Below are 23,867 nucleotides of genomic sequence, written 5' to 3'. Positions count from 1 at the left end.
CGTGTCCCTGCGCCTGCGCCGAGCCCCGGCTGGCCCCGGAGCGAGCCGAGCGGAGCCGAGCCGAGCCGAGCGGGAGCGCAGCCATGCCGGGGCTGCTGCTGGGCGACGAGGCGCCCGACTTCGAGGCGGACACCACGCAGGGGCGCATCCGCTTCCACGACTTCCTGGGAGACTCGTGAGTACCGGGGTCTGCAGGACGGGGAGCCCTCGGTGTCCGGGGCAGCCGGCGGTGCGTGGGGAACGGCAGGAGCTCGGCGCGGGGAGTTGGGGCAGGGGGTGACCCTAGCGCCGGCCCCGAGGGGCAGGACCTGCCCGCCGGCGACGGTCCGCACGGGCCGGTTGTCCTCCCACAGCGGCGGACCGAGTCTGGATCCCGGAGGCAGGGAGTGAGGGGTTTGTTCGGAAGGAACGCGGAGGTGAACGGTGTGTCCGAGCTCGGCTGGACTCCTGGTGAGAGCCCTGCAGGCCGTGTTGCTCCTGCGCGTTTGTGACCGGCCTGGGGAGGTAGGGCTGGGCCAGTCCGCGGCATGGGCTGATTCCGGAGCCGGGGTCAGGCACGTTGAGCTGTGGGGCAGCCCTCGGGGCCGGGCCGGGCCGGGCAGCCGTGCGTTGCGATTTTCCAGGGCAGCGCAGTGGCGCAGGCTCCGAGGAGAGGCAGAGCCACCTCTCCCTGTCATCCTCCCTCCTTTCCTTCGGGCTGCGCGGCAAGAGAGCAAGCCGAGCCCTGGAGTTCGAGAAGGAAGACACCTGAGCAAACGGCAGAGCGCAGGGAAGGGCAAGTCGGGGTTGCCAGGGCAGCCCTTAGTCCAGGCCAGTGCCAGAAATCAGCTGCTGTGTCACGCTGATCCTTCGCGAGGGAGGCCGAAGGTGATCGAGCAGTGGAAAATGGTTTTGCTGCCTTTGGAGCCCAAGGTGAAAAGCCACAGGCCTCCGAGCACCATTCCCCGCAAAGCCTGTTCCATTTCTGTCACAAGCAGAAGGCTGCTGGCACAGCGCGTTCGGGACTCGCTGTGGGCAGCTCTTGGCAGGCTTGAATCAGCGTTTCAGTCCTCTGCCGACAGGGCTGGGAGCTTGGGCAAACGGGGCAAAAAGAACCCGTGTAGCAAGGAAATGAGCGACAGGACTTCCGAGAGCTGGCTGTTCCAACCTCACCACCCCTGTGAGGGCTTTCTTGGCCAGGTTCCACACGGTTGTTGGCTGCCTTCTTTGCAAGCAGCATACATATTGTATACAGGGACTTGTAGCATCAGTAGCCACTACCTGACTCATAGCTTCACAGTGAGCTGTGGCAGTTGCATGGCTCTGGCAGAGCTGCAAGGTGCCTCACTTGGTCCCTCCAGCTTTGGTCTCAGATCGCTAAGATGGTACTTTCCCCAGCTGCTCTGGTGTGCAGCTGTAATCATTGAGCTCTGGGGGCCGGGCAAAGGGCAGTGCAGTAAACCCTGTGAGGGCTGAGCTGAACAATGGTGCAACAGGTCCCTGGCAGGGCATGTTAGAGTTAGGATTTGTGTTAGCTTCTGTAGACTCCTGAGAGATACTTTGCCATGAGCCCATCTCACTGGTGGACCGCATTGCTGTCATTCTTTGTGCACTGACTGCCTTACCTGTAAAGTGGGGCCACTGCCATTTCTCTGCTCTGAAAGACTGCAAAATCCACTGATGGGAAGCAGTGGGCAGAAATTAGATGGGTGTACTGTTGTAACTTCAGCCATAATGTGATGTTAACTTCTGGCCTTCCCTGGTAGCTGATTAATTCTTGTTTTCCCCACAAGTTTGGCAGCTTATGGCAGCAGCCGGGTTAAGGTTTGATCTATCCCATTCGTTCAGGTGGCATGAGATAGATAGATAGATAGATAGATAGATAGATAGATAGATAGATAGATAGATAGATAGATAGGTGTTTCTCCTCATGGTGCTTGATGAGGTATACAGGACAGCAAATCAGTAGTCATCTCTGCAGTAATGCGGCTGGCAGGTGGGCATCTACCTCCCCTCCCATGTGCAGTCTCTGGGGTACCAAGTGTACCTGTGGCTCCTTAAGCTTCCTTGTGTGGCATGGTCTGCCTTCATGTCAAGAACCACAGACTATTTCAGCATCTCATGTGAGGTCCTGTGAGGGAGAGGGAGGAAGCAAGGCACAGGGATTTTATTCAGCATGGTAAATGGAGCTTGTGTCACGAGAGCTTCCAGCAACAGGGAAAGAAGATTTCTCAGGACAGATTTTCCACTTGGCAGAGAGATGAGCTGTACCCACACAAGTGCCCATGCAGTGCAGTCTGTACAGCTTTTTGTTTGCAGTGCAGACATCTTGCCCTAATGCCATCTCCTGCTCTCTTCTTTCAGATGGGGCATTCTCTTCTCCCACCCGCGGGACTTCACACCCGTCTGCACCACAGAGCTTGGCAGGGCAGCAAAGCTGGCACCTGAGTTCCAGAAGCGCAACGTGAAGATGATTGCCCTCTCTATTGACAGTGTCCAAGACCACCTCTCCTGGTGCAAGGTAGGGAGTGTGAGGAGGCAACTGCACTGCTGCCTCACTCTGAAGGCCAGGGGAAAAGCTCACACAGAACAGATCTCAGTCTGTGTGTGCTCAATTTCAGAGCAGGAACAGGAAGAACTGCTGCAAAATCTGGGGCACTCTATGTGCTGACATTCTGAAACAAGTATCCTACTGATACCTGAAAGGGTAAAAAACAGTTGTGAAGGTGCTGCCAAAAGCTCAGGAGAAGGCAGTCAGTCCACAAGAAGTTCTGCAATAAAGCAGAAAATTAAAAGAGGCATCAGAAGTGAGCAGGCAGTCTTCAAAGGGTGCAGTTCATGCTCAGGCAGAGAAAAGAAAACAGAGAACACGTAGGGGCAAGTAGAACATAAAACCACAAATGTGAGAATGTTAACTATAAACCCAGCATGAGGGAGTACAAAAAAAAAGGTAATTAAATAGCTTGCTGAAAGCAGATGAAAGGAACTAATGAACACCTTCGAACACAGCCTCAGCAAAGGTGTACCACCAGGGAACCATGACTGCAGGCTTATATGTGGCAGAGAATTAAAATGAGGTTTTCAGATATGGCCAGACTGCTAAAATCCATGGGTGAGTTACCTGCTTCTGTGCTCTTACAACTGGGGATGTTCTCATATGTTTTCCAGAGGTGAGACATGCAGGCAATAAGTGGTAGTAAAGGTAAACATTTCCACTCCCAAACACTGTTTCATGACCAGTTTGCTTTAGAAATTACCTTATTGCCTAAATGAGCCATGCACCACTCAGGCATGAAGAGGACTATGTCCCACTAAGCCTTAGAAAGGCCTGGAAAATCCCAAACCAGCAAGTGGGGTGTCTGTGCTGGTCAAATTGGATAAAACCACCAATCAAGTTAGCAGATAACATGCCATTAGATGTAACTAATCTTGGGCTGTGATTTTTGTCAGGGAGTCTCATCTCTTGCTTGACTAAAGCCCTTAGAATAACTGTAGGGTATTGCTGACTAACAAAGTCCTTGGATTCCCAAGAGGCTTTTCAATGACATCAGCTTTGTGAAGGGCAGGCTCTGTTCTGCAGGGGTGCAGTAGGAAGTGGTAAGTTGTGTCAAGGAAGCGGTGAGCTCTCTCAAGAGTGTGCAGGGATGCACGGAGTTAGGAAGAGAGGTGAACAGTGAGCTGCCTTTGCTACTGCAGTGACTCAGCACAACCTCAGGTGAAACCAGGAAAAGTTGCAGAACAGCCTCCTGGAGGCTGGCTTGTGGGAAGCAGAGCAGCACGTTTGGGAAACCTTCTAGAGCAGACATGAAGAAAGGCAGAGGGAAGTGGTCTAAGCTGTGGTGAGCTTTCTGTCAGTCTGGGAGAGGCTGCAGATAGTGGCTTGGAAATGTCAGTTCAGCACCTGCCACAAAGGAAACTCTGAAAGTCCTCCAGAGCCAAAGATCCAGTCACTGAGGACAAATCCATCACAGACCTGGAGTCTTCCATGCAGCCTGTGTTGGAAATTGCCCATCTCACAAACTACAGGGGAAGAAGAAAAGCTGCCTGCAGATCTGGAGAAGTTTGTTTCAGTGCAGAGCAACTGGGGCTCTTTAGCCTGGAAATGGAAGTATATGTCAGGCTGCTACACTGTGAGCAGTGTGAGGAACATGGAGAAGCAGTAATGTTCTTAGAGAACATTAGAGGACAGGGATATGATTTCTCTATTCTCAGACCTTGCCCATACATGTGATCCTTTTCCTCTGTCCTTGACAAAGCCAAGAAGAAATTAAGATAATAGAGAGAGCTAAAGAGCTGAATTAGGAAGGCAAGTGTTAGGGCCTGCCACAAGTCTGAGACCACAGGCAGTGCCCCAAAGGTTCTTCTGCCCAGAGCTTAAAGAGATACCAATCTTAGTAGAAGCTGCTTATCTGGGCAAAAGTGGTTTTCAGTAAATGCTAGACTGAGATCTAGAAACCACAGTGTCCTTCACCAGATATTAAATCAGAAGTCCTTGGAGAGAGCAAACGTTTGAGCAGTGGTCTCTGTGTGGTGCTGCTTTACATACCCTTGCTTTCTCTTTAGCAGTAGTGAGAGGATGAGGCTGTTTTCATCTGGAGCACAGCCTGTGAGGAAGCAAGTGGCCAGGAAGAATGGGTGAAATTCTGCATGAAACAGCAAAGAAACTTCTGCTTGCTTTGCTCCAAATTTCAGTGGGCAAGAGGAGCCTGGAGAGATAGGACTAGAGTGTAGCAAATAATTCTCATGTCACTTTGCTCAACTCTGCTTTCCTAGACAAAGACACCACTGCTGTTCTTAGTCATCTCTAGCCAAGACCCAGAGGCTTGCTCCAGGGCTCAGAACAAATATGTAGCTCAGCCATGGACTGATCCCAGTCCCTAGTCCATGCGCTGCTTCCCCAAGGGTTGGCTGAATGCATGAGCTGATAAAGCAGGGCTAACTTGCATGTGCTGTACATCTCGTAGGAGGTTTCAGCATTCTCTTTGGCCAGTGATGTCTTCTCTTTGATGAGTCATGGGTGAGTAAATCACTCCAGTGCTGTCTCATTTCAGTTTGAACTCTGGAAAGAAAGGTAGTTCAAGGAGTAAGTCTTGGATGTCTCATTACAAAATAGGCTGGGTTTTGTGAGGCTGTTTAATACAGAGATCCCCAGGGCATAAAGTTACATGCCTTTTAGAATGAGCTACAGTCCATAGGATTCAGATACTGCTTCTCAGAAGCTCTCTTTATCCCCAAACCCCCCAGTCTGAAGGCATGGGTGGGGTGCAACTATCTGGCCTTCTTCTACAGTGACCTGTAACTGTGTAGGACATTCAGAAGCATTTTGCCTGGGCTGGCCTCTGGTCTGTGCTTTCCTTCCCTGCCATGCTTTGACAAGGCAGATCTGCAAGAGAAGAGAACTGATTCCTTCCTTCCAAAGCAAGCCTGACTTCAACCAGCTAAGGTAAAGAGACCCTTTCTGTAGTGCAGTGCTGACTTAAGAAGCACCAGGAAGAGAACTAGTGAAGAGAAAAGCTAGAAAGGAAACATCTTGCCACGTGTGCCCCACTTGACTTGCTTGCAGCGTCCTGAGCAGCCAGAGAAGGGTTACAGCCCTTTTCATCACTGCCATCAGCCTAGGAGGGCTGAGGAGTGGTGCAGAGCCTGCTGCTCCTGCTGCCTTTGGTATGTTCTGAGCAGCAGTGGGCAGTGCCAAGGAGAAGCACTTCCAATCCTGTCCTTCCTGAGTTCCCTTTGAGCAGGACCCAGCCTTTCCTCCCGCATTCAAAGCCCGGGGAAGGCTGAAAGAGTTGTGCATTGACATTATCAGCTCAGCTGATAACACACCACAGTGGTGTGTGGGAGCCTTGCTGGAGGTTTGTCCTTTTGTAGCAGAAAGGGAGTGAAAGGAGCAGGAAGCTCTGTTCTGGGGCAGAAATCTTGGATGAAACTTACTTTACTGCTGGCAGCTGCTCCACTTCTGCTGCCTGGGGCAGGCTGCTCCCAGCCTCCCAGACCAGTATGAGTGATATCACAATCTACAAAAACTTGAATGCCTTGACCAAGTCCAGACTAGAGAAGGCTGAAAGAGAAACACCTCTGTTCTCAGGGAAAGGTGGCTAAATCTCCAGGTGTCACTAGCATGGGCAGGACTTTCCCACTTCTCTATACCCACTGCCATGCGAAGCAACTGGTCCGCAGGCAGTCTCGGAGGTGAGCAACAGGTTGTAAGCACAGACAGCCTAGCAGCTAACCTCTCAGAACAAGGCAGAGTCCAGCCTGGCATGCAGGTTTCTGGTTTGTAGTCAGGTTTCGGGAAGCAGATGAGCTTTGTAGAAGGCCAGGAGACTCTGGCTTTATAAATGTTATGAACAGCAGCTGAAAGAACTGGGGCCATTTAGTTTGAAACTTCATCACTGTCTACAGCTACTTGAAAGGAGATTGTGCAGAGGTTGGTGCTGGTCTCTTCCCACAGATAATTAGTGATAGAACAAGAGGGAATGGCCTCAAGCTGCAACTTAGACTAGATAGTAGGAAATTTTTTTTTCATGGGAAGAGTGGTCAGGCATTGGAATGGGCTGCCCAAGGAGGTGGTTGAGTCACCAACCCTGCATGTGTTTAAAGGAGGAGAGGCTGAGGGAGCTGGGATTGTTTGGCCTGGAGGGGAGGAGGCTCAGGGGTGACCTTATTGCTGTCTACAACTACCTGAGGGGTGGTTGTGGCCAGGAGGAGGTTGCTCTCTTCTCTCAGGTGGCCAGCACCAGAACAAGAGGACACAGCCTCAGGCTGCGCCGGGGAGATTTAGGCTGGAGGTGAGGAGAAAGTTCTTCACTGAGAGAGTCATTGGACACTGGAATGGGCTGCCCGGGGAGGTGGTGGAGTTGCCGTCCCTGGAGCTGTTCAAGGCAGGATTGGACATGGCACTTGGTGCCATGGTCTAGCCTTGAGCTCTGTGGTAAAGGGTTGGACTTGATGATCTGTGAGGTCTCTTCCAATCCTAATAATACTGTGATACTGTGATAAAGTTGTTTGTATGTGGTGTTTGGGGGTATGGTTTAGGCTGTACCTTGTAGAGTCAGGGTATCGTTTGGACCTCATGGTCCTGAGGGGCTACTCCAGCCTGAATGTTACTGAGATTCTGTGGCCATGCTGTTCTAGCCTGAGATGTTGTGGTCAAGCAAGTCACAAGCTCTGGTAGAGCACCAGGAAAGCTGCCTCTCAGAAAGCACCTGGATGTGCTGGCTGACAGCCAGCTGAACATGAGCCCACAATGTGCTCAAGGTGGCCAAGAAGGCAAACAGCATCCTGGCCTGCATCGGGAATAGTTTGGCTAGCAGGAGTAGGGAAGTGATCACACTCCCGTGCTTGGCACTGGTGAGGCTGCACCTTGAATAGCAGGTTTAGTTTTGTGGCACTCACTAAAAGGAAGATATTGAGGTGCTGGGGAGTGTCCAGAGAAGAGCAATGAAGGTGGTAAAGGGTCTGGAGAACAAGTCTTATGAGGAGCAGCTAAGGGAACTGGGATTGTTTAGAGGTGGCTGAGGGGAGATCACAATTACCTGAAAGGAGGTCAGAGTGATGTGGGGATCACTCTCTTCTCCCTAGCAGCAAGTAACAAAATGAGAAGAAATGGCCTGAAGCTGTGCCAGGAAGATTTAGATTGGATACTGGGAAAAACTTCTTTACTGAAAGAGCGGACAGGCGCTGGAATAGGCTGCCCAGGAACGTGGTGGAGTCAGCACCCCTGGAGACACTGGAAAAATGTGTAGACCTGGCACATGGTTTGAATGGTCATGGTGATGTTAGGTCAGCAGTTGGGTTTGGTAATCTTAGTGTTTTTTTCCAGCCAAAACAATTCTGTGGTTCTGTGCTGAATGTGTTTCTGCATGGCCTCTCTGTGGGAGCTTGCCTGAAGGGAGCTCTCACTGCCTGGTCTCCCGTGGTGGTGCCCACGACAGGCAGCATGAGCACGCCAATGGTTCTGTCTCTGTAGGACATCAACGCCTACAACGGGGAGCAGCCCGAGGAGAAGCTGCCGTTCCCCATCATCGCCGATGCCAAGCGGGAGCTGGCTGTCAAGCTGGGCATGCTGGACCCAGATGAGAGGGACAAGGATGGCATGCCCCTGACTGCTCGTGTGGTGAGTACCTGGTCCTGGAACACTGCTGCAAGGCAGCCTTTGTGGCACTAGGCACCACCTGTCATCCTGTCCTGTGCCTGTGGGGCTGGGCTTGAAGATGGGGACAGCTTACTTGGCTGGATGTGACCATCTTCAGGAGCTGGGTTGACTTCCTTGGGATAACTCTAACTAGCTAAAGCTAGGTTATGCTGCAGGAAGAGGCTGGTGCAGTGCTGGACTGCTGGCAACAGCTCTATGTTGCTGTCACTGCCAGCTCAGCCTGATTATGCCTCTCCTAACAGAGGGGACAAAAGCACTTCATCTGCTGGACTTCCCCTCTCCACTCCCATGCTTGCAGTAGAAGGGTGTGTTTGTGGCTCAAGGGGAGGAAACATTTCAAAAGAGCACTAGCATTGGAAACAAGGCAACTCAGAGCAAACACCATGTTTCCTGGTCCTGGGCATTACATGTTACTCTAGGAGGTCCCCACCACAACATTCCCTTGTCTCAACACCTTCAATCAAGCAAGCCACCTTCCAAGAAAGGGAGGAGCAGAGGGCTGAGCAGGTCCAGCAGGGCAGTTGGACAAATATCTTCTGCCCAGCCCCTGACCCTGTCTTCTCTGTGCTCAGGTGTTTGTTTTTGGCCCGGATAAGAAGCTGAAACTCTCCATCCTCTACCCAGCTACCACGGGGAGGAACTTTGATGAGATCCTGAGAGTGGTGGACTCCCTGCAGCTAACAGCATACAAGAAGGTTGCTACCCCTGTGGACTGGAAGGTGAGGAGAGAAGCAAAGCTGGGCACTGAAAGTGTGCATTAAAACTTCAACCAGCATCCCTTGAAGTGGGGACCTGTGGGGTAGGAAAAGCAGCTGAAGTCCTGGGATAGGAATTAGATCCCAGCTTAGGCCCTGGGGCTCTTGCAATCTGGAGTCAGCCAAAAGAACCTCACATCTCTGTCTTCGGTCTCCAGTGCCAGCAAATACTGGGCTTGGCTCTTCTGGCTATCAGTCCTAGAGGCAGGTCCTGCCCTCATCCATGGTAAGGAAGGGCACTGCCAGCTGTCACTGTGCCAAAGTCCACTCAAAAGTCAGCAAAGCAGCAAGCATAAGGCACCCCTTCCTGGACCATCTCGATGCTCTCCTGCCTTAGAGCCAGAGCATGGCTCCATTTTGCTCAGCACATACACAGATGAATCCTGTCCTCATGGAAAAATAGTAGTTGAAGTTGCATAGTAGGAGCCATTATTTAGAACACTCAGAAACAGCTTGGGCAGCCAAGGTAAAGCAAGAGCAAGCAGCACAGCCTGGCTGCTTTGGCTAACCCAGTGTTTCTGCAGCCCAGAAAAGCTGCTGAGCTCATGGACACTGCTGGCTTTGATAGCTGTTACTTGGGGAAGCCTGCCTGTCTGGAGCCAGAGGACACACTCCTTCTGCTAGGGGCTGTCCTGGGGAAGTCCTCCTGTGTTACAAGGCAGGACCAGGCTCCCAGAGCATTGTCTCAAACACCTGCTCTATCTGGGCAGAAAGATCCCATAGACAAAAGCCTTGGAGGTTCAGGGTATTGGTGCCTCTCCACCCATCAGCCTCAGCACCCATGTGCTGAGTACAAACTCTACCTTCACTTCCTGGGGCAAAGCAGAGTGTGGAGTCAGCCTTGCCTTTGCAGACTCCTCTCTCTTGCAGCATGGGCTTCCAGGAGTGTAGGGCCAGCTCACCCACTAGCCCACTTCCCAGGGAAGCACGGCTTTCCCTGGGAAGTGGGTATCCAGTATCACCTGAGCAATAGGAGTGAATAAGCAAACACAGCCAAGCTGTGCTCCCTGCTGCATTGTGGAGATGCTCAAACTCCCCTCTCATTACTCCCTGTTCCCATGGGAGTGCTGTGGGCAAAGAGCTGGGCTGTGGGATCCCACTGGCAGAGCTGGCAGACATCATGGCCCTTTTGACATCACCCACACCTCCCGGAGTAGCTCACACACAGTCCTCACTGCCAGCTCCAGGCAGAGCTGCTGGGGCTGTGTCCCAGGCTCAGGGGCTGAATATGTACAGGGTAGTGTCACCTGCCCTCAGGGACATGCCACCTGCATCGAAGCCTGACAGCTCCTCTGCTGCTCTCACGGTTCCCGTTTGCTCCCTAGCCTGGTGACAGCGTCATGGTTGTGCCTACCTTAGCCGACGAGGAAGCCAAGAAGCTCTTTCCCAAAGGAGTCTTCACAAAGGACCTGCCATCGGGCAAGAAGTACCTGCGCTACACCCCGCAGCCCGAGTGAGCAGCTCTGCCCAGCCCTCCGGCAGGCTGCGCGGCCTGCAGCTGCAGGACCCTCCTCACCGCAGCGCCTGCCTCCCTGGCACCACACGAGCAGCAGCCTCCTACCACCACACCGATGGTGCATCACAATACTAAACCAGACCTCCCTATCCCTTTTGTCCCCCACGCCCCCTCCAAACTAAAACCCTGGGTGTTTTCTTACCTTGGGCAGCCCCACATGGAAGAGCTTAGGCCAGTGAGGGCTCACATTATGGAGTCTCTCCTGCTTGGCACTAGCTGGAGCTTTTCTAGGAGGCATGGTGAGAAACATGGTGCCAGCAGCCAGGACCAGGAGTGTCCTGCTGGGCTCACGCTTCCTGTTAGGGAGCTCCAGGGGCTCCAAACTGCTGCCTGCCTTTTGGAGTAGCCATCACTAACAACACCCTGGGTCCCATGTGTAGTGAAGAAGCTGCAGCACCAGATCTCTCACTTGTACTGCTTTCTCATCTCTTGCTGGAAGGTCACTGTTGTCAGGTTTTGTGAAAGAGGGAATGGAGTAAATAAACTGATCTTCAGAACTAGCTGCATTATCCCTCCACTGCCTCTGCTGCTGTCCACAGCATCCCTGCACCATTTGCTTTGTTCCCTGTGTCTGTCAGCCAGGATGCATGCCCATATTCCTGGGTGGGTGACAGCTGCACAGAGTGCCCTTGTTCTTCCTCTGTACATAAGGCACTTTGGAAACAGATTGTCCCAGGGCACATAGTGTCAGACAAGGCAGCAGGGCCCAGAGCAGTTGTGCTGTGCCTGGTCCATGGCAAAGCCTTGGTGAGGGCAAGGAGGAAATGCCTGCTCTGGAAACATGCCTCAGCCTGGTCTGCTGTTAGCTGCAATGTGGGGTGTCCTGAGCTGCTTCCCAGGGCATAAGCAGACGTGATAGAATCCACGTGAACTCCTCCCTGCTCTCTTACAACTACACCTCGGGGGTCTGTCAGATTTGCAATGCTTTATTAAAACACCAGGAAAGAAACTTGCTCACCAAAGCACTCACAGGCTGTCTGCCAGCATCTTTCAGTGCCCAGCACAATCACTGATGCACACAATGGGCAGCTGCTACAGAAATGGACTGGCTCCAGGCACAGACACAACCTACAGCAAGCAGGGGCTAGCAGGACTGATGGCTATGGTAAGCAATGCACTGCATGGCAATGAGGAACCATTCAGCATCCCACAGACTCATCCTAGGGCAGCACCCACACCCACCTGGGCTGTGGCAATCAGTACTCTGACAACGTGCAGCGCCGCTGGTTTCCCCTGGCGGTCGCTGCTGTTCTTCAGGCCAGGCCACCCTGCTGGGCACATCCTTCCCCAACTACGGCTGTGTTACACAGGCTCGCCTCTTTCTTTGTCAAAACAAGTGTATATATTCGCATTTAATTGCCTTCAGGAGCTATACAGTAAATATCGGACTCTTTCCCCAAATTACTTTCAAGTTAACCTTCATTAGGAAATCCTGCATTATCCTCATCTATTCTTTTTACTTTAAGAAGAAAACCTCTGATCTCTGGGTTGACTTTTGTTCCCACTCTTTCACTCTGCAAGAAGTGAGAAGACAGTCTGCAATCTCAAAGGGAAAATACCTCTTTTTCTGTGGTAGTTTTTCAGCCTTATCAAGCTTGGCATGAGCTTCCTGGGTTTCTTGCTGTTCCATCGGCACCCAGCCCTAGCCTTGATGTGGTTTCCTATGGGAAAGGGAACTGTCTGCCTCCCGCCCAAAGCTTTCCCACCAACTGCCTGGTTTTCTAGAAGCTTGAGGACACAGCCTCACAGAGAAGGGGCACTACAAGGTGAGCACAACCTCTGCAACACCAGAGAAGCCACCTGTATCTCAGAAGGGGTGGGGAACAAGACTCAGGTTTAAAGCTGGCAGGGGCAGCCGCTGGCCCCACCTCCAGGCTAGGTAGAGGCTGATAACCAAAAGGCTACAAATTCCTGCCTACTCCCTGACATCACCATGGCCCCAGAGGTGCAAGCCAACCAGATGGACTCAAGCAAACACAGGGTTTGGTTCCAGTACAGCTCGAGTGGTTTTCTTTTAATCCCAGAGAAGTGAAATGCAACATTTGTTCGAGTTGGTAATAACATCCAGAGACACAAGTCCAAGCCCCCTACTCAATAAAGTCAGATGTGTTTAAGGCACTCTGCAGAACCAGCTTTCCTCTTCCGATCTTCCCCACACGGCAGCAGAATACCTGGTTTGGTCTTTCCTCCACAGCGACTCCTGCACACCCTGGCTCGTCTCACCATCTCCAGGAACCGGCAACAGCGAATCCAGCAGGAGCCGAGCAGAGAACCGCCAGGAGGCTGGGTCAAGAAACACAGATGGGCACGCGAGGGAGCACAGCGGGGGGAAGTGGCACAGGGGCTTAGAGCTTCTGTGGGAAGGGGACAGGCACTGATGTGATTCCCCTTCCCTTCTCCCCTCCATCCCTGCTCCAAAAGGGCATGGCAGCACAGGGGCCTGCAAGCACCCCACCCCAGTGGTGCTCCCGAGTGCGTGGCAGCACCCCAAAAAGCAGAGGGCTGGGCAAGGGGGGGACCCAGCTGCTCCCACCACACAGCAGAAATAAACCCCAAATTCCAGCCATCAAAAAATACCAATAAATAAATAAATAAATAAATAAATTAATAAATAAGTGACCCGAGGACAGGGGCACCCCAAGGCTCAGGACAAGGGCAGTGTGCAAGTGGGTACCTTCACGACCTGCCCCTCCCTGAGATCATAGGGTGCTGGTGCAAAAGGGGGTGCAGGGAAGGCTTCCCACAGGTGCAACCCTAGCCCAGGGCCCCAGATGCTCATCCTGGCTCTGCAGCTAGGGCTCCTGCTCAGGGTCCCCATGACTCATGACCTGGACTCATGAACGGGAGCTCTCACCCACTGCCTGCCGCCCTTCCCTCCTCCACTCAGGCTCTGCTGAGCTTGGGCAGACACTGACCCAGCACCTCTGCCCAGCTGTGACTGTGCACCTTTGGTGACCACACAAAATGCCTACAACTCTTTGCAAACATTGTTTGCAAATTCTTTTGGTTTGCAAACAAGTATTGCAATTATTTTTCCTTTCTTCTTTTTTTTTTTTTAGTGGGAAGCTGCCCACAAGACAACCCACACAATTTAAGTGCACCAAATCCAGCTGTCAGAGACAAAAGTGGGCACACAGACCCAGCAGAAGCCTTAAAAGTGTGAACACAGGCATGACCCCAGGGTCCAACCAGAGCCTGCCTGCAGGCTGGAGCAGCCCTGAGAGCTCAGGCACACAGCTAAGGTCAGGCACTAAGCCCAACGCCAGCGCTGGGTGGCAGCAAGCACCTCCCTATGTGGGTGTCCACACATGGACAGAAATGGAGACGACTGCTGTCCCGGTGTCGTGGCAGACGATGTGCAAAGGCTCCAGCTAGCCAGCACGTCCCAAAAGATGGCAACAAATTAAACAGCTTTCCTGCACCAGCAGCCCCACTCTCCCAGCCAGCTGGCACAGTGGTGGTGCCACAAGAGCTACCCAGGCTGATGGCTGGCACACAGCCCCCAAGCATAGTCCTGGCCCTTCCCTGTGGATTTTGGAGAGCTGGCTCACACAGCCTCTCTGGACACAAGTTCCTCTCCCAGCAGGGAAAGAACCTGCTTGTTGGGGAAACTCCTTCCTCTGGCTTTTTAAGTCTGCTGCTGCCAAGGACATTTCTGTCTCACTGGATCAGAAGTATACATCCTCCTTTCAAACTGAAATGTAGTTACCCCCCACCTCCTCCTCCCCAAAACATTAAGGAAAACTGTATGTAAAGTTTCTAACCCCTTTCCACACATGCTTTTTGAGAAATGAAACATCAGTGACAGCAGAAACTGCCATCAGCCACAAACCAGGACAAAACCATGGGCAGAGTCTCACAAGAACAGGACATATTCCCACACCAGCAAGCTCCCTGTAGAAGTTTTGCTCCAGAAAAAAAAAAAACCAACAAAATAAAAGCAGCAAGCTGAAAACTAGAGGTCCCTCTCCCTCCAAACCTTTCCCACCACAAGGCTCTAGTCCCCAGCAAAACCCAGGCATAGGCACAGAAAGCAGCAAGTTCCCAGCCTGCCGTGAGGCTGAGCAGGAGGAGCAGGACTGCCGGCCCTAGCGCAGGGAGGTGTGCGTCAAGGCATCAAAACACAACGCTCCAGAGGGGAAAACAACCTCATCGGCAGCAAACTACTGAGCTTCCACAGGGATTTTTGGTCTAAGATATCTGGGGAGCCCCTTCACCGGCAGGGGCCAGGGGGTACATCCCATCCTGGAAAAGCACAAGCCATGGTAGAAGCTTTGCAGAAGTGCTGCCAAGGGCACATGCCAGCGCACCATGGGGAGTAAAGCAGCACGGGCTGGGTGCCCCAGCAGCCAGGCTGAGGGCAGTGATGCCAATACTGCAGGAGAAGCTTTGCACAGAAGCAGTGCTGAACACAGGAACCCTCCCCAGGCTCTCCTGGCAGCAGAATAGAAATTGGGACCCTCCCAACAGAAATTATCTATATCCCCAGGGCAGCACAGACCTCCCACGGCATGAAGCAAGGGCATGAGCCACAGTTGCCGCAGGCGGTGGATGGAGCAGATAAAGCAGCAAAAGCCATAGCCACCCACTCAGGAGTGGCAGGGTGCCTGGGGCATTGGCAGCACAGCCTTGGCTTACACCTTTGATGCATCTTAAGGGTGAGATACTGAGAACTGCAGGTGACCACCTACAGCCCTGCACTGTCCCAAAGACCACAAGATGTCAGACATTCAGGCAGCAAGGAGCAAGAAGGCAAGTAAAATCCCCTTACAACCAAGCACCTGCAGCAGCAGCAGGCAGCTTGCTCCTCCTTCCCAGGCAAACCCAGCCCTGCCCTAGGCGGATTTTACTAATATCCCTGCCTCTGATCCAATGAGAGGAGACCTCAATCCTGCAAAGCCTGAGGAACGACCACAAAGTGTGCTGTCCCCTCCACCAGCATCCCTGTCAGGAGCCACCCTGCTCCGTGGGTAGCTGAAAAGAGCCTCCACAAGAGCCAGCATTTGCATGGAAAATAAGCACCGAACCTCTTGCAAGGGATTTGAATCTGCAGTGGAAGCATGCGAGCCCAAGGGTATCTCCAAGCTAGTTTGGGTAACTCCCACACATACAGTCAGCAAGCACCTGGGCCTGGTAAAAGGACACTGCCCCCAGTTTCTCATTTGACTGAGAACTGATCTTGCTTCCATAATAGAAGAGTCGGTGGGATTTGGGTGGGGAAGAGTGGGAAGAGGCTGAGGAACTGCAAAAAAGATACAGTGCACCTTAAAACAAAAAGGACACCTAACCTGCCCTTATACCTCACTCCAAGACAGAAAAGAGCTATGGCATCTCCTACACTCACAACTACTCCAAACACACCCGGACGCATGCAAAACAGGTCCCGCTCCCCCTCAGCTGTGGAAAACCCTGCCTGGGCAATGGTGCCAGCCAGCACCCCAGCACTGCCAGCTCTCGCCCCACTCCCATCCCAGCAGGTAGGGCAAGGGGTCGATTATCCATCCAAAATGCATAGCTATAGACACCACAGGGACACCCACACCCCACCAGTGGGAAGGGTCAGTGCAGGAGCCTCTGTGTCCTGCAGGCACGGTCTCCACTTCTACCTCCATTGGGTGGAAAGCAGCATTTGCCGCAGGCACGGTTCAGTCGCGCTCGCGCTCCTTGCATTGTCCTGCAAGCAAAGACGAGTTGTTTAGGTTAGGCAGCCTCCTTGCCAGCCACAAGCCCCTTAGGAGGACTTGATTCGGCTTCCTGGGAAATCCTCCAGCTCAGCGATCCCTCTTCTGCACCCCTGTGCCAGCCAGGCTCTCTTTCTGACTACGGAGAAGCCATGTTTCCAAACACAGCTACAAAGGCAGGAGAGCCCCAGAGGTCTGCTTTGGCTCAGAAACCCCATTCACCTGCAGCAGGCTGGCAGCACCCAGGTCCTCACGCACATGCCCCGGCACCGCTCTACTTGGGAGGTATCACGACTATAGGCTGTCCTCGCTTGGGTCTCCACATGAGGACTTGGGCATCGTTGGCGTTGGGTTTCACTAGTGCGTTTGGTGGGATGGGCTCCATCCTGCTCAGGATCCGGGGCTGCTCCTGCTGAGTCCTTCCCACCAGCCGTGCCCGCTGCCCCAGCAGCTGCATGGGGTCAACCTCAATGTCCACTCGCATCCTCCACTTTATAGTCTGCAAGATGATCTTTTCCTTGGTGGTGGTGTTCATGGCCACCAGCCACGTGGTAAAACTCTGGTCCCTCTTAATCCTGGTCAGCAGCGGCACGTTACTGTTGCTCACGGGGACAGCCCATGTCACACTGGGGTAGAAATTGTCATTCATGCTCACCGAGAACCTGGAGATCTTGTTAGTGGGGCCAACCAGGGTCACAGTTTCTGTGGTGTTTCCATACCAAGGGTAGCTCACACCATCTGAATCACTAATGGCTTTTACTCTTCCTTCTCGCAGGTCGGGCAGCTCCCAGCTTGACCTAGTGAACAAGGATAGAAAGGCCAAGTTAGCAGCAACAGTGCCCAGCAAGGGACAGGGAGGCAAGGGACATAGGGACCCTCTCCCTGCCTGCAGCAAGTTCTCAAGGACCTCCTTCAAAAACAAATCTGCCTTTGGTTCCTCTGTGCCATCTCTCACACCAGCCGAAGCCTTTGCTCCGCCAGCACAACACTTTTAATTAACCTGCAATCAAACCAACTGAGCCCAAACTTGTTGCTGCATCTCTCAGGGGACACTCTCTGCTTAATCAGCATTCCCCAACCACCAGCTGCAGCACCGTGACTATGACAGTAGCCAACTCTCTCAGCAGCCCCTGCTGCAAGAGCAGTCTGCCCTCCAGTGCCCGTGTCTGATTCCCTGGTTTTGTACCCCAGGGTACTGCCTGCCGGTGAGGTGCAGAATGGACCTCTCTGGTCACCTCCAGCCCCTCTCACAGAGAGCAGAAAACACAGCAACAGGGCCAACAGCTGTGTCTCTCAGTGTCCCCTTGAATCACCCCCGTGCTCAGCCTTGGTTGAAACTGGGTTCCAGTAACCATTTCTGACAAGCAATGAGAGCTTCCTCCTTTGAACGCCAGCCAAGGAACTAAATCCCCCAGCTCCATCCATGCCCATAACCTGGACAAGACGCTCCTCAGTGAGGGACAGCGGCCGCAAAGCCCTCGAAGGAGTGCGCTTCAGGCCACCCGGCCACGGCAGGAGACAGGTGTGGGACAAGCGGAGCCAGCACTGCCAGCGCCGTGGGGTCAGGTCTGAAGGGGCAGGGACAATGCCCTCAGCGGTCACCGGAGTGCAAGTGACACCCGTGCGTGGCAGTGGGTGCAAACGTGGTGGAGGTGCAGTACCTGGAGCCTGCGGGTGCAGCAGCCGGGAGGCGCCGGGCCTCTACACCAGGTGCAGGGGTGCCCACACCGACTTAGTGCCCACCGCAGGGCCTCCAGGCCCCTATCCCCGCTCCCGCCCCAGTGTAGCCGAGGTGCCGCGCCCAGTGCCGGATCCCGACCCCAGCCCCAGCCCGGTGCGGGTGTCAGGGTGCCGGTGCCCGTGCTCACACGCCGAGATCGCTGTAGGTGTTGTAGAACTCCATGTGGTTGCAGGCCTGGATCCAGCCCACCACCCAGGTGTGCCGCCGAGCAATGGGTGGCATGAGGACGCGAGCCGAGGCGCGGAAGTAGGGCGTGCGGTACCGCAGCACCACCGGCGAGCTCTCCTCGATAGCGGTGGCCGCCGGCTCGATAGTGGCCGACACGTCCGACACCACGATCTGCTCGCGGCGCACCCGCGCCTTGCAGGCCACGCTCTGCAGGCACCCCATCGCCGCCGCCGAGGCGTTATCACCCGCCGCCGCCGAGCCGCGGGGCCGGGGGGGCGGCCCGTCCCGCCGCCGCCCGCCTGCCGCCGCCTCCGCCGCCGCCGCGCATCGCCGCCCGCACACCGGTGCCCGCACCGGCGCCGGCAGGGCGAAGGCGGCGTGCCGCCGCCGCGCCTCTTCAGGCCCTCGGCGGCTGCCGTACGCCGGCCGGGCCTGGGGAAAGGCGGGGCGAGCCCGCGGAGCCCTGCCCCGGAGGCGCGGCGGGCAGAAGGCTGAGGGGTCCTCCTTGCCGTCAGGGGGCGTCGCAACCCCGCTGTGAGGCGTCGTGCGTCCATGGCAACCGGCGGCGTCACGGGGGGCGGCGGAAGAGGAAGAGCGGGGCTGCTCGGTACTGGGGGAGCTGGGGTACGGGGGGAGCGTGGGCGTCCAGCACCCGGGGGCGCCCTTGGCAGGGGGCGACTGAGCTCTGGCGCTGCGGCAGAGGGAAGCTGGGGTGTCGGGGGTTGCGGACAGCGGGACCCGTATCAGACTGTGAGGAGGAGGAGAAGGAGGCCCGGGCACGGAGTCGCATGTAGGGTCCCCGTGTCAGAGCAGCCGGTGACAGGCCCCCACCTCTCCCAGGTCACCATCTGTCGCCATGCCGAGTCCCCGGAGCAGCCGTGAGCGACGCAGCGGCAGCAGCAGCAGCGGTAGCAGCAACCGTCTGGAGTTCCTGTCCCTCGTAAGCCAGCGCAGCGCCAGCGTCCCGGACAGCCCATCGCGCCGCAGGGAGTCGAGTAACTCCACGGCGGGCCCGCTGCCCGAGGAGGACTGCATGAAACTCAACCCCTCCTTCCTGGGCATTGCCCTCAGCTCCCTGCTCGCCATCGACCTCTGGGCCTCCAAGCGCCTGGGCGTCTGCGCTGGAGAGAACTCGGCCTGGGGCAGCGCACGCCCCCTCATGAAGGTCATCGAGGTTTCTGGGCACGGCATCCCCTGGCTGCTCGGCACCTTCTGTGGGCTCTGCCAGAGCGACAGCTCCGCGGCCAGGGAAGTGCTGCTCAACTTGCTCTTCGGTGAGGATGGGGGCAGGCAGGAGCCAAGGTGGGAGGGTGAGGGTCGAAAGACTGGGAGAATCTGAGTAAACCACAGCCTCCTACAGCCCCCAGGGAGCCAGATGATTTTGAGTAGTTGGTTCAGGCTCAGCTGCAGTGCCTCGTACCAAAGCAAGTAACACTGCAGGTGGCGAGTGTGGTGGCATGGATATGGCTCAGGTGGCATAGCTCCAACCGTGCACACAGTGAAACTCCAGACAGCTAAATTGCTTTTGCAGCTGCAGAAAGCTTTCAGGGAGTTGAACTCTCTTTTAGTTCTTGCCTTTATGAGAACTGCACATTCCAGGTGCAGCTGAGACAACAGCCCATTTCCTGAAAAGCTGCTCAGGCACACCCTTGAGCTCCCTGCAGGCAGATAGATCTCTGACAGCCTGTGAGAAAAAATGGGTTTAAAACACACATTTTGATCTTGTGTGGTGTAATATCTGCCCCTCCCCTTCCCCCAGCATTCTGTCTTATTAGGCATAGTTAGATACTTCGGTTTTGCTCATTTGGAAACTGTACCAGCTCCAAAACAAAAGACCTCACCAGGTTCCTAGTTCTTACTGTTTCATTAAGTTGAAAATAATTGGTACCTCACCAATTAGCCCTTGAATTGAAATCTGCTCGGTGAGAAACGTGGGGTTGTGCACTTTTCTTTTCTAGCAGCACATGGTTAAACTACAGTTCCACAATGGATGGAGAGGCCTTCAGCATAACCTCTGTCCCAGTGCTAGGCTCTTGTCCAGCCACCTACTTCTCTGGAGCTCTGTCCCAGGGTTGTAGCATTTTTGTGGGGACAAACTGTCCCTAATGTCCCTGCTGAATCTCCCAAGCCATATGTGGGAGAGAAAAAAACAAACAAACAAACAAACAATTGAACTTGGTGGGGAAAAAACACACGCACACAATACTGTTCTTAAATGATTAACCTACGGGAATGAACTGAAATGACCAAAAGATTTGATGTCCAGAAGCAAGTCTTAGGACAAGAGAAAGCTGTGGTCTCCCACAAGATTTCCTTGGAAGAAGTAGCTCTGGCAGTAAGTGTTGAGCTAGCAGGGATGGAGAAAGCAAGAAAACACAGCCTGCCCTACATGAGAAGCTGCTCTTGCCAAATGCTGGCTGAACGCTTCGGAGAAGCGTCCTGCTTTTGATTTCTGCCACAACAGCCTTTAGCTCCCCCAGGGACAAGCCACTGTTATTAAATCATCCTGTATTCAGCTCCTGAAAACCACAATGTAGTTCACTTTATGGTTAATCCCCGCAGCAGCAGGGAGAAGCCAGACAGCAGGAGCTCTGGCACCACACCAGCTCAGAGCCCCTATTACAGAGCTCTGGCAGAAATGAGGTGGGTCAATCATTCACTCAGCGCAGTTTGACCCTCAGCCATGAAGGTAGGCAAGGCAGTGCTGAGTTAGCAGGAGCTCTCGGGAAGGGAGCTGTGGGGACTATTAACCTCTCTGTTGCCTTCACATTAAGGGTCATCCCTTTGAGTGCAGAGATCTGTGATAGGTTGAGCCTGGTGTTGGCTGAGGGCTGTGTGCTACAGGAGCAGAGACTGAAGATGTGCTCATGCTGGAGAAGGCAGAGCACTGGGTGAATGTGCCTACCTGGGCGCTGGAGCCGTGGGCAACGCTGCCTTCTCTTAGCAGAGTTTAGTAGCCAAGCCCTTTCTTAGCTAACAGCTTTGCTTTGCTTATTGCCTTGTGTTCCGTGGGAGGGGGTGGGGAGAGAAGACCAACGTATACACAGCCCTTGCTCATTCGCTGTTACTGTTTCTTAGCACTGCTGCTGGACCTCGTGCTGGTGGCAGTGGTGAAAGGGCTGGTCAAGCGGCGGCGACCCACTCACAACAAGATGGACATGTTCGTCACCATCTCGGTGGACAAGTACTCCTTCCCGTCGGGCCACGCCACCAGAGCCGCCCTCGTCTGCCGCTTCGTGCTGCGCCACCTGGTGCTCGCCGTCCCGCTGCGGGTCCTGGTGGTGCTCTGGGCTCTCATCGTCAGCATCTCAAGGGTGATGCTGGGCAGGCACAACATGACGGACGTGCTCTTCGGTTTGGTGCTGGGCTACGCCCTGTACAGCGTGGTGGAGTACTGCTGGCTGTCCCCACTCAGCGCACCTGCCCTCTTTGCGCTCTGGAGCCACTGATGGCTGGGTACCGCCCAAAGGAGGAGGCATGCGCCTGGCTTTCTAAGCACGCACAAGGAGAGGATAATGGAACTCGATTTCTCATCCTAAGACCCCCATCTGTTCAGCCAAGACTTCAACACTAGTGGTGCTGCAGGCTTCTGGGCCCACACTTAGGACATTTGGTGCTGTCTTGCCCTCTTGATGAGCTGTCAGAAAGGCCCAAGCAGCTGCATTGATTGTTCTCCCATGAAAAAGGAGGCCCTGCAGAGTCCAGGAAGGCCTCAGCACATCCATCTGGCAGCTCACTGCTGATACTGTGAATCTGCATGCTCTTGCTGGGTACCTGCTGCATTAACCCATGGTGTTTGTAGTAGCTGTAGCTTTGCAGAGATTTCTCTCCAGTCACCTGTGTATTTGTGTGTTGTAAATACACTGACTGTGTCAGTGTCATATGCCCTGCACAGCCTGCTCTGTGTTTGCCTGGAGGAGACTCACTGGGGTCTGTCTTGGGTTTATAAAGAGCTTTGCCTTCTTAAGCAATGCATCTCTTCTGTATTGCTATTGATTTAAAGTAAACAAGGAAGGCAGAGGCACCTGGCTCCCAATGCCATGAAAAAAGGATGGTGCAACCAAGGCTTAGGTCCACCCATGCCATCACCAGAACAGCACATAACATGGGAAGCAATTCCCAGCAACAGCCTGCTCCTGAGCCCCCTGTGCAGAGCTTCCCAGTTTCTTTTCCCCTCTACAGGACTCTTGGTGTCCCAGGGGTACAGTGCATCCACAGCAGTTACCAGTGCTGCTGACAGTGTGCTGCAGAGTGAGCCCCTTCCCTGCAGGAAGCTGACCCTTACCTGCACTTCCTGCAGCAAGAAACCCTGGATCTGACAGCCACTGCCACAGCTCCCTGTGCTCCCAGCAGGCTGGCTTTCCCATCCTGCCTCCATTGCTCCTGGCAGCCTGCTTTGTGCGGAGGACTGCTTGTCCTTGGCAGGAGGGGATCATGAAGAGCCTCTGTAATGAGTCAGTGCTGCGACTGAACCAGAAAAACAGAATCCACAGCAACAGGAACCACAGTCAGGCAGAGAGCAAGGGCTCGGTACTGAGCTCAAATAGTGCTCCCAGCATGTGGGGGGATGATTTGGCCCAGGTGAAGCACCTCATGGTCTGCTCATGCACTCAGGGCCTGAATAATATGGGTTAAGTCTCATGAAAAACAGGCAGTGGCTAAGTGGCTGCTGCTCTGGTTGAAGTGTGCCGGAGTGGCCTGAGGGCTGCTGGTACAACCACCCCATCTGTGTCTGCCATACAGGGGCTGAAATGAACATCCCTGATGTGACAGCCAAGCCCTGACCCATTGGCAGGATGAAGGTACCTGCTGGCCTAAAACAAAATCCCTTGGTTTTCACCATGTGCCTGGTAGCTGGCAGGGCAAGTTGCGAATGTGTATGCAGACATCCCAAACAGGTCTCCCACCCCGAGGCAGAGGCAAGGTCTGCGGTGGCTGCAGGATCATTGACAGGCATGACACTCAGGTGTGGCATTCAGGTGTGGTCAGGGTTTGGGGTTATCAGGGCTTGTTGAGCTGTGCTGAAGTATCTTAGCTCTTCTACTACTGTAGGCCGTGTGTCACTGGTCCTCCAAGCACAGGTGCCAGCCTGCTGATAGGAAGGAGGAGACGGGTGCTTTCACTTGACTTGTCCTCCAGCACCTCTGCCCACTCCAGAAGCCCTGAACAGACATGTCTACATGCACTGCCCACCACACTCCACATCCTGGGTGCCTGTCAAATATGGTTTTCCCACAGATGTCCCAAGCCAATCCTGACCAGAGTGCCATGGCTTGATCCTGGTGCACTCCTGCAATCACCTATGCCTCACTGCCTCATCAAGTTTGGCCAGGCCATGAACCAAAGCACAGTGGGGGCAAAGTCCTGGACCTGTGCAGAGGTTTTATAGCACAGCAGAAGGGCTGAGAACTGGGAGAAGGCCTTGGGCAACCCCTGCAGAGCTTGCAAAAGAGCCGGAAGCCAGCTGAGAGTGAGGCAAAGAGGGTAGTGCTGCCAGTGCTGCTTCCTCGCTGTCCCGTGCCGATCCCTTTTCCTGGTAAGATGTGTTTATGATGCTTTTCTGCAAGCAGGGACAGAGCACGGGCTGGCAGCCCAGTGCCTCTCTCTTGTGCAGAGAGCAGTTCTTGTCAACAGTGAGGGACAGAAAGAGCTTTATTATATTTACTGCAAACATGCTATGTGGTTTTAAAGGTTAAAACCATATAATCTTCAGAGCTTGGCTCCTCCCTAGCCCTGTGCTTTGCTTGGCTCTGAGGTGAAGCTCCCTCAACGTGGGAGAGCAAAATTTCCAGGGGCTGTCTAGTTTCAAGTGTGACAGGAGACAGTGGTATGCTCCAGAGCCACCTAGTCTGTGGCTCCTGATGCTGGG

At 54.2% G+C, this 23,867-nt stretch overlaps 3 protein-coding genes and 1 long non-coding RNA gene across 6 annotated transcripts; 3 read left to right on the top strand and 1 right to left on the bottom strand.

Annotated features, from left to right (window-relative positions):
- Window positions 1-10: 10 nt before the first annotated feature.
- PRDX6 (peroxiredoxin 6) lies at window positions 11-10,908 on the top strand. Its single transcript, XM_064147238.1, has 5 exons — window positions 11-175; window positions 2,344-2,500; window positions 7,952-8,098; window positions 8,710-8,856; window positions 10,218-10,908. The coding sequence occupies exons 1-5, from the start codon at window positions 84-86 to the stop codon at window positions 10,347-10,349; spliced, it is 675 nt and encodes a 224-aa protein (XP_064003308.1). The 5' UTR covers window positions 11-83; the 3' UTR covers window positions 10,350-10,908.
- LOC135177370 (uncharacterized) lies at window positions 2,841-7,583 on the top strand. Its single transcript, XR_010303046.1, has 3 exons — window positions 2,841-5,422; window positions 6,709-6,770; window positions 7,567-7,583. It is a non-coding gene; the product is annotated as an uncharacterized LOC135177370 (long non-coding RNA).
- Window positions 10,909-13,240: 2,332 nt separating the features above from the next.
- On the bottom strand, window positions 13,241-18,236 carry FAM78B (family with sequence similarity 78 member B). 3 transcript variants are annotated; one of them, XR_010303045.1, is made up of 3 exons: window positions 17,958-18,236; window positions 16,312-16,886; window positions 16,002-16,082 (listed from the first exon to the last, which is right to left on the bottom strand). XR_010303045.1 is itself a non-coding variant. In XM_064147235.1 (2 exons), exon 2 carries the CDS (start codon window positions 16,736-16,738, stop codon window positions 16,364-16,366), a length of 375 nt encoding a protein of 124 aa, XP_064003305.1. In that variant the 5' UTR covers window positions 16,739-16,886; window positions 17,909-18,236; the 3' UTR covers window positions 13,241-16,363. The 3 variants fall into 3 exon arrangements, 2 of the variants coding, with proteins under 2 accessions (XP_064003305.1, XP_064003304.1); XM_064147235.1 differs by having other exon boundaries at window positions 13,241-16,886; window positions 17,909-18,236; XM_064147234.1 differs by having other exon boundaries at window positions 13,241-16,886.
- A 208-nt stretch (window positions 18,237-18,444) lies between these two features.
- Window positions 18,445-21,973, top strand: PLPP6 (phospholipid phosphatase 6). The gene is made up of 3 exons (XM_064147232.1): window positions 18,445-18,605; window positions 18,839-19,272; window positions 21,077-21,973. Exons 2-3 carry the CDS (start codon window positions 18,855-18,857, stop codon window positions 21,445-21,447), a joined length of 789 nt encoding a protein of 262 aa, XP_064003302.1. The 5' UTR covers window positions 18,445-18,605; window positions 18,839-18,854; the 3' UTR covers window positions 21,448-21,973.
- The last annotated feature ends 1,894 nt before the right edge of the window (window positions 21,974-23,867 follow it).

The sequence above is a fragment of the Pogoniulus pusillus genome, chromosome 8 (genome assembly GCF_015220805.1).
Source record: "Pogoniulus pusillus isolate bPogPus1 chromosome 8, bPogPus1.pri, whole genome shotgun sequence".
In the NCBI taxonomy this organism is placed as follows: Eukaryota; Metazoa; Chordata; class Aves; order Piciformes; family Lybiidae; genus Pogoniulus; species Pogoniulus pusillus.
Note: the sequence above shows the minus strand (reverse complement) of the source record. Positions and strands in the feature narration are given on the sequence as shown.

What these genes read in the sequence shown, in the direction of transcription:
- FAM78B (XM_064147234.1), bottom strand. Translation starts at nt 18,220, where the DNA reads ATGGGGTGCCTGCAGAGCGTGGCCTGCAAGGCGCGGGTGCGCCGCGAG. An exon ending in ACCTACAGCGATCTCGGCGT is followed by an intron (nt 16,887 to 17,957) that starts GTGAGCACGGGC and finishes CTTGTTCACTAG; the next exon opens with GTCAAGCTGGGAGCTGCCCG.
- PRDX6 (XM_064147238.1), top strand. Translation starts at nt 84, where the DNA reads ATGCCGGGGCTGCTGCTGGGCGACGAGGCGCCCGACTTCGAGGCGGAC. An exon ending in TGCCCCTGACTGCTCGTGTG is followed by an intron (nt 8,099 to 8,709) that starts GTGAGTACCTGG and finishes CTCTGTGCTCAG; the next exon opens with GTGTTTGTTTTTGGCCCGGA. An exon ending in CTACCCCTGTGGACTGGAAG is followed by an intron (nt 8,857 to 10,217) that starts GTGAGGAGAGAA and finishes TTTGCTCCCTAG; the next exon opens with CCTGGTGACAGCGTCATGGT.
- PLPP6 (XM_064147232.1), top strand. Translation starts at nt 18,855, where the DNA reads ATGCCGAGTCCCCGGAGCAGCCGTGAGCGACGCAGCGGCAGCAGCAGC. An exon ending in GCTGCTCAACTTGCTCTTCG is followed by an intron (nt 19,273 to 21,076) that starts GTGAGGATGGGG and finishes ACTGTTTCTTAG; the next exon opens with CACTGCTGCTGGACCTCGTG.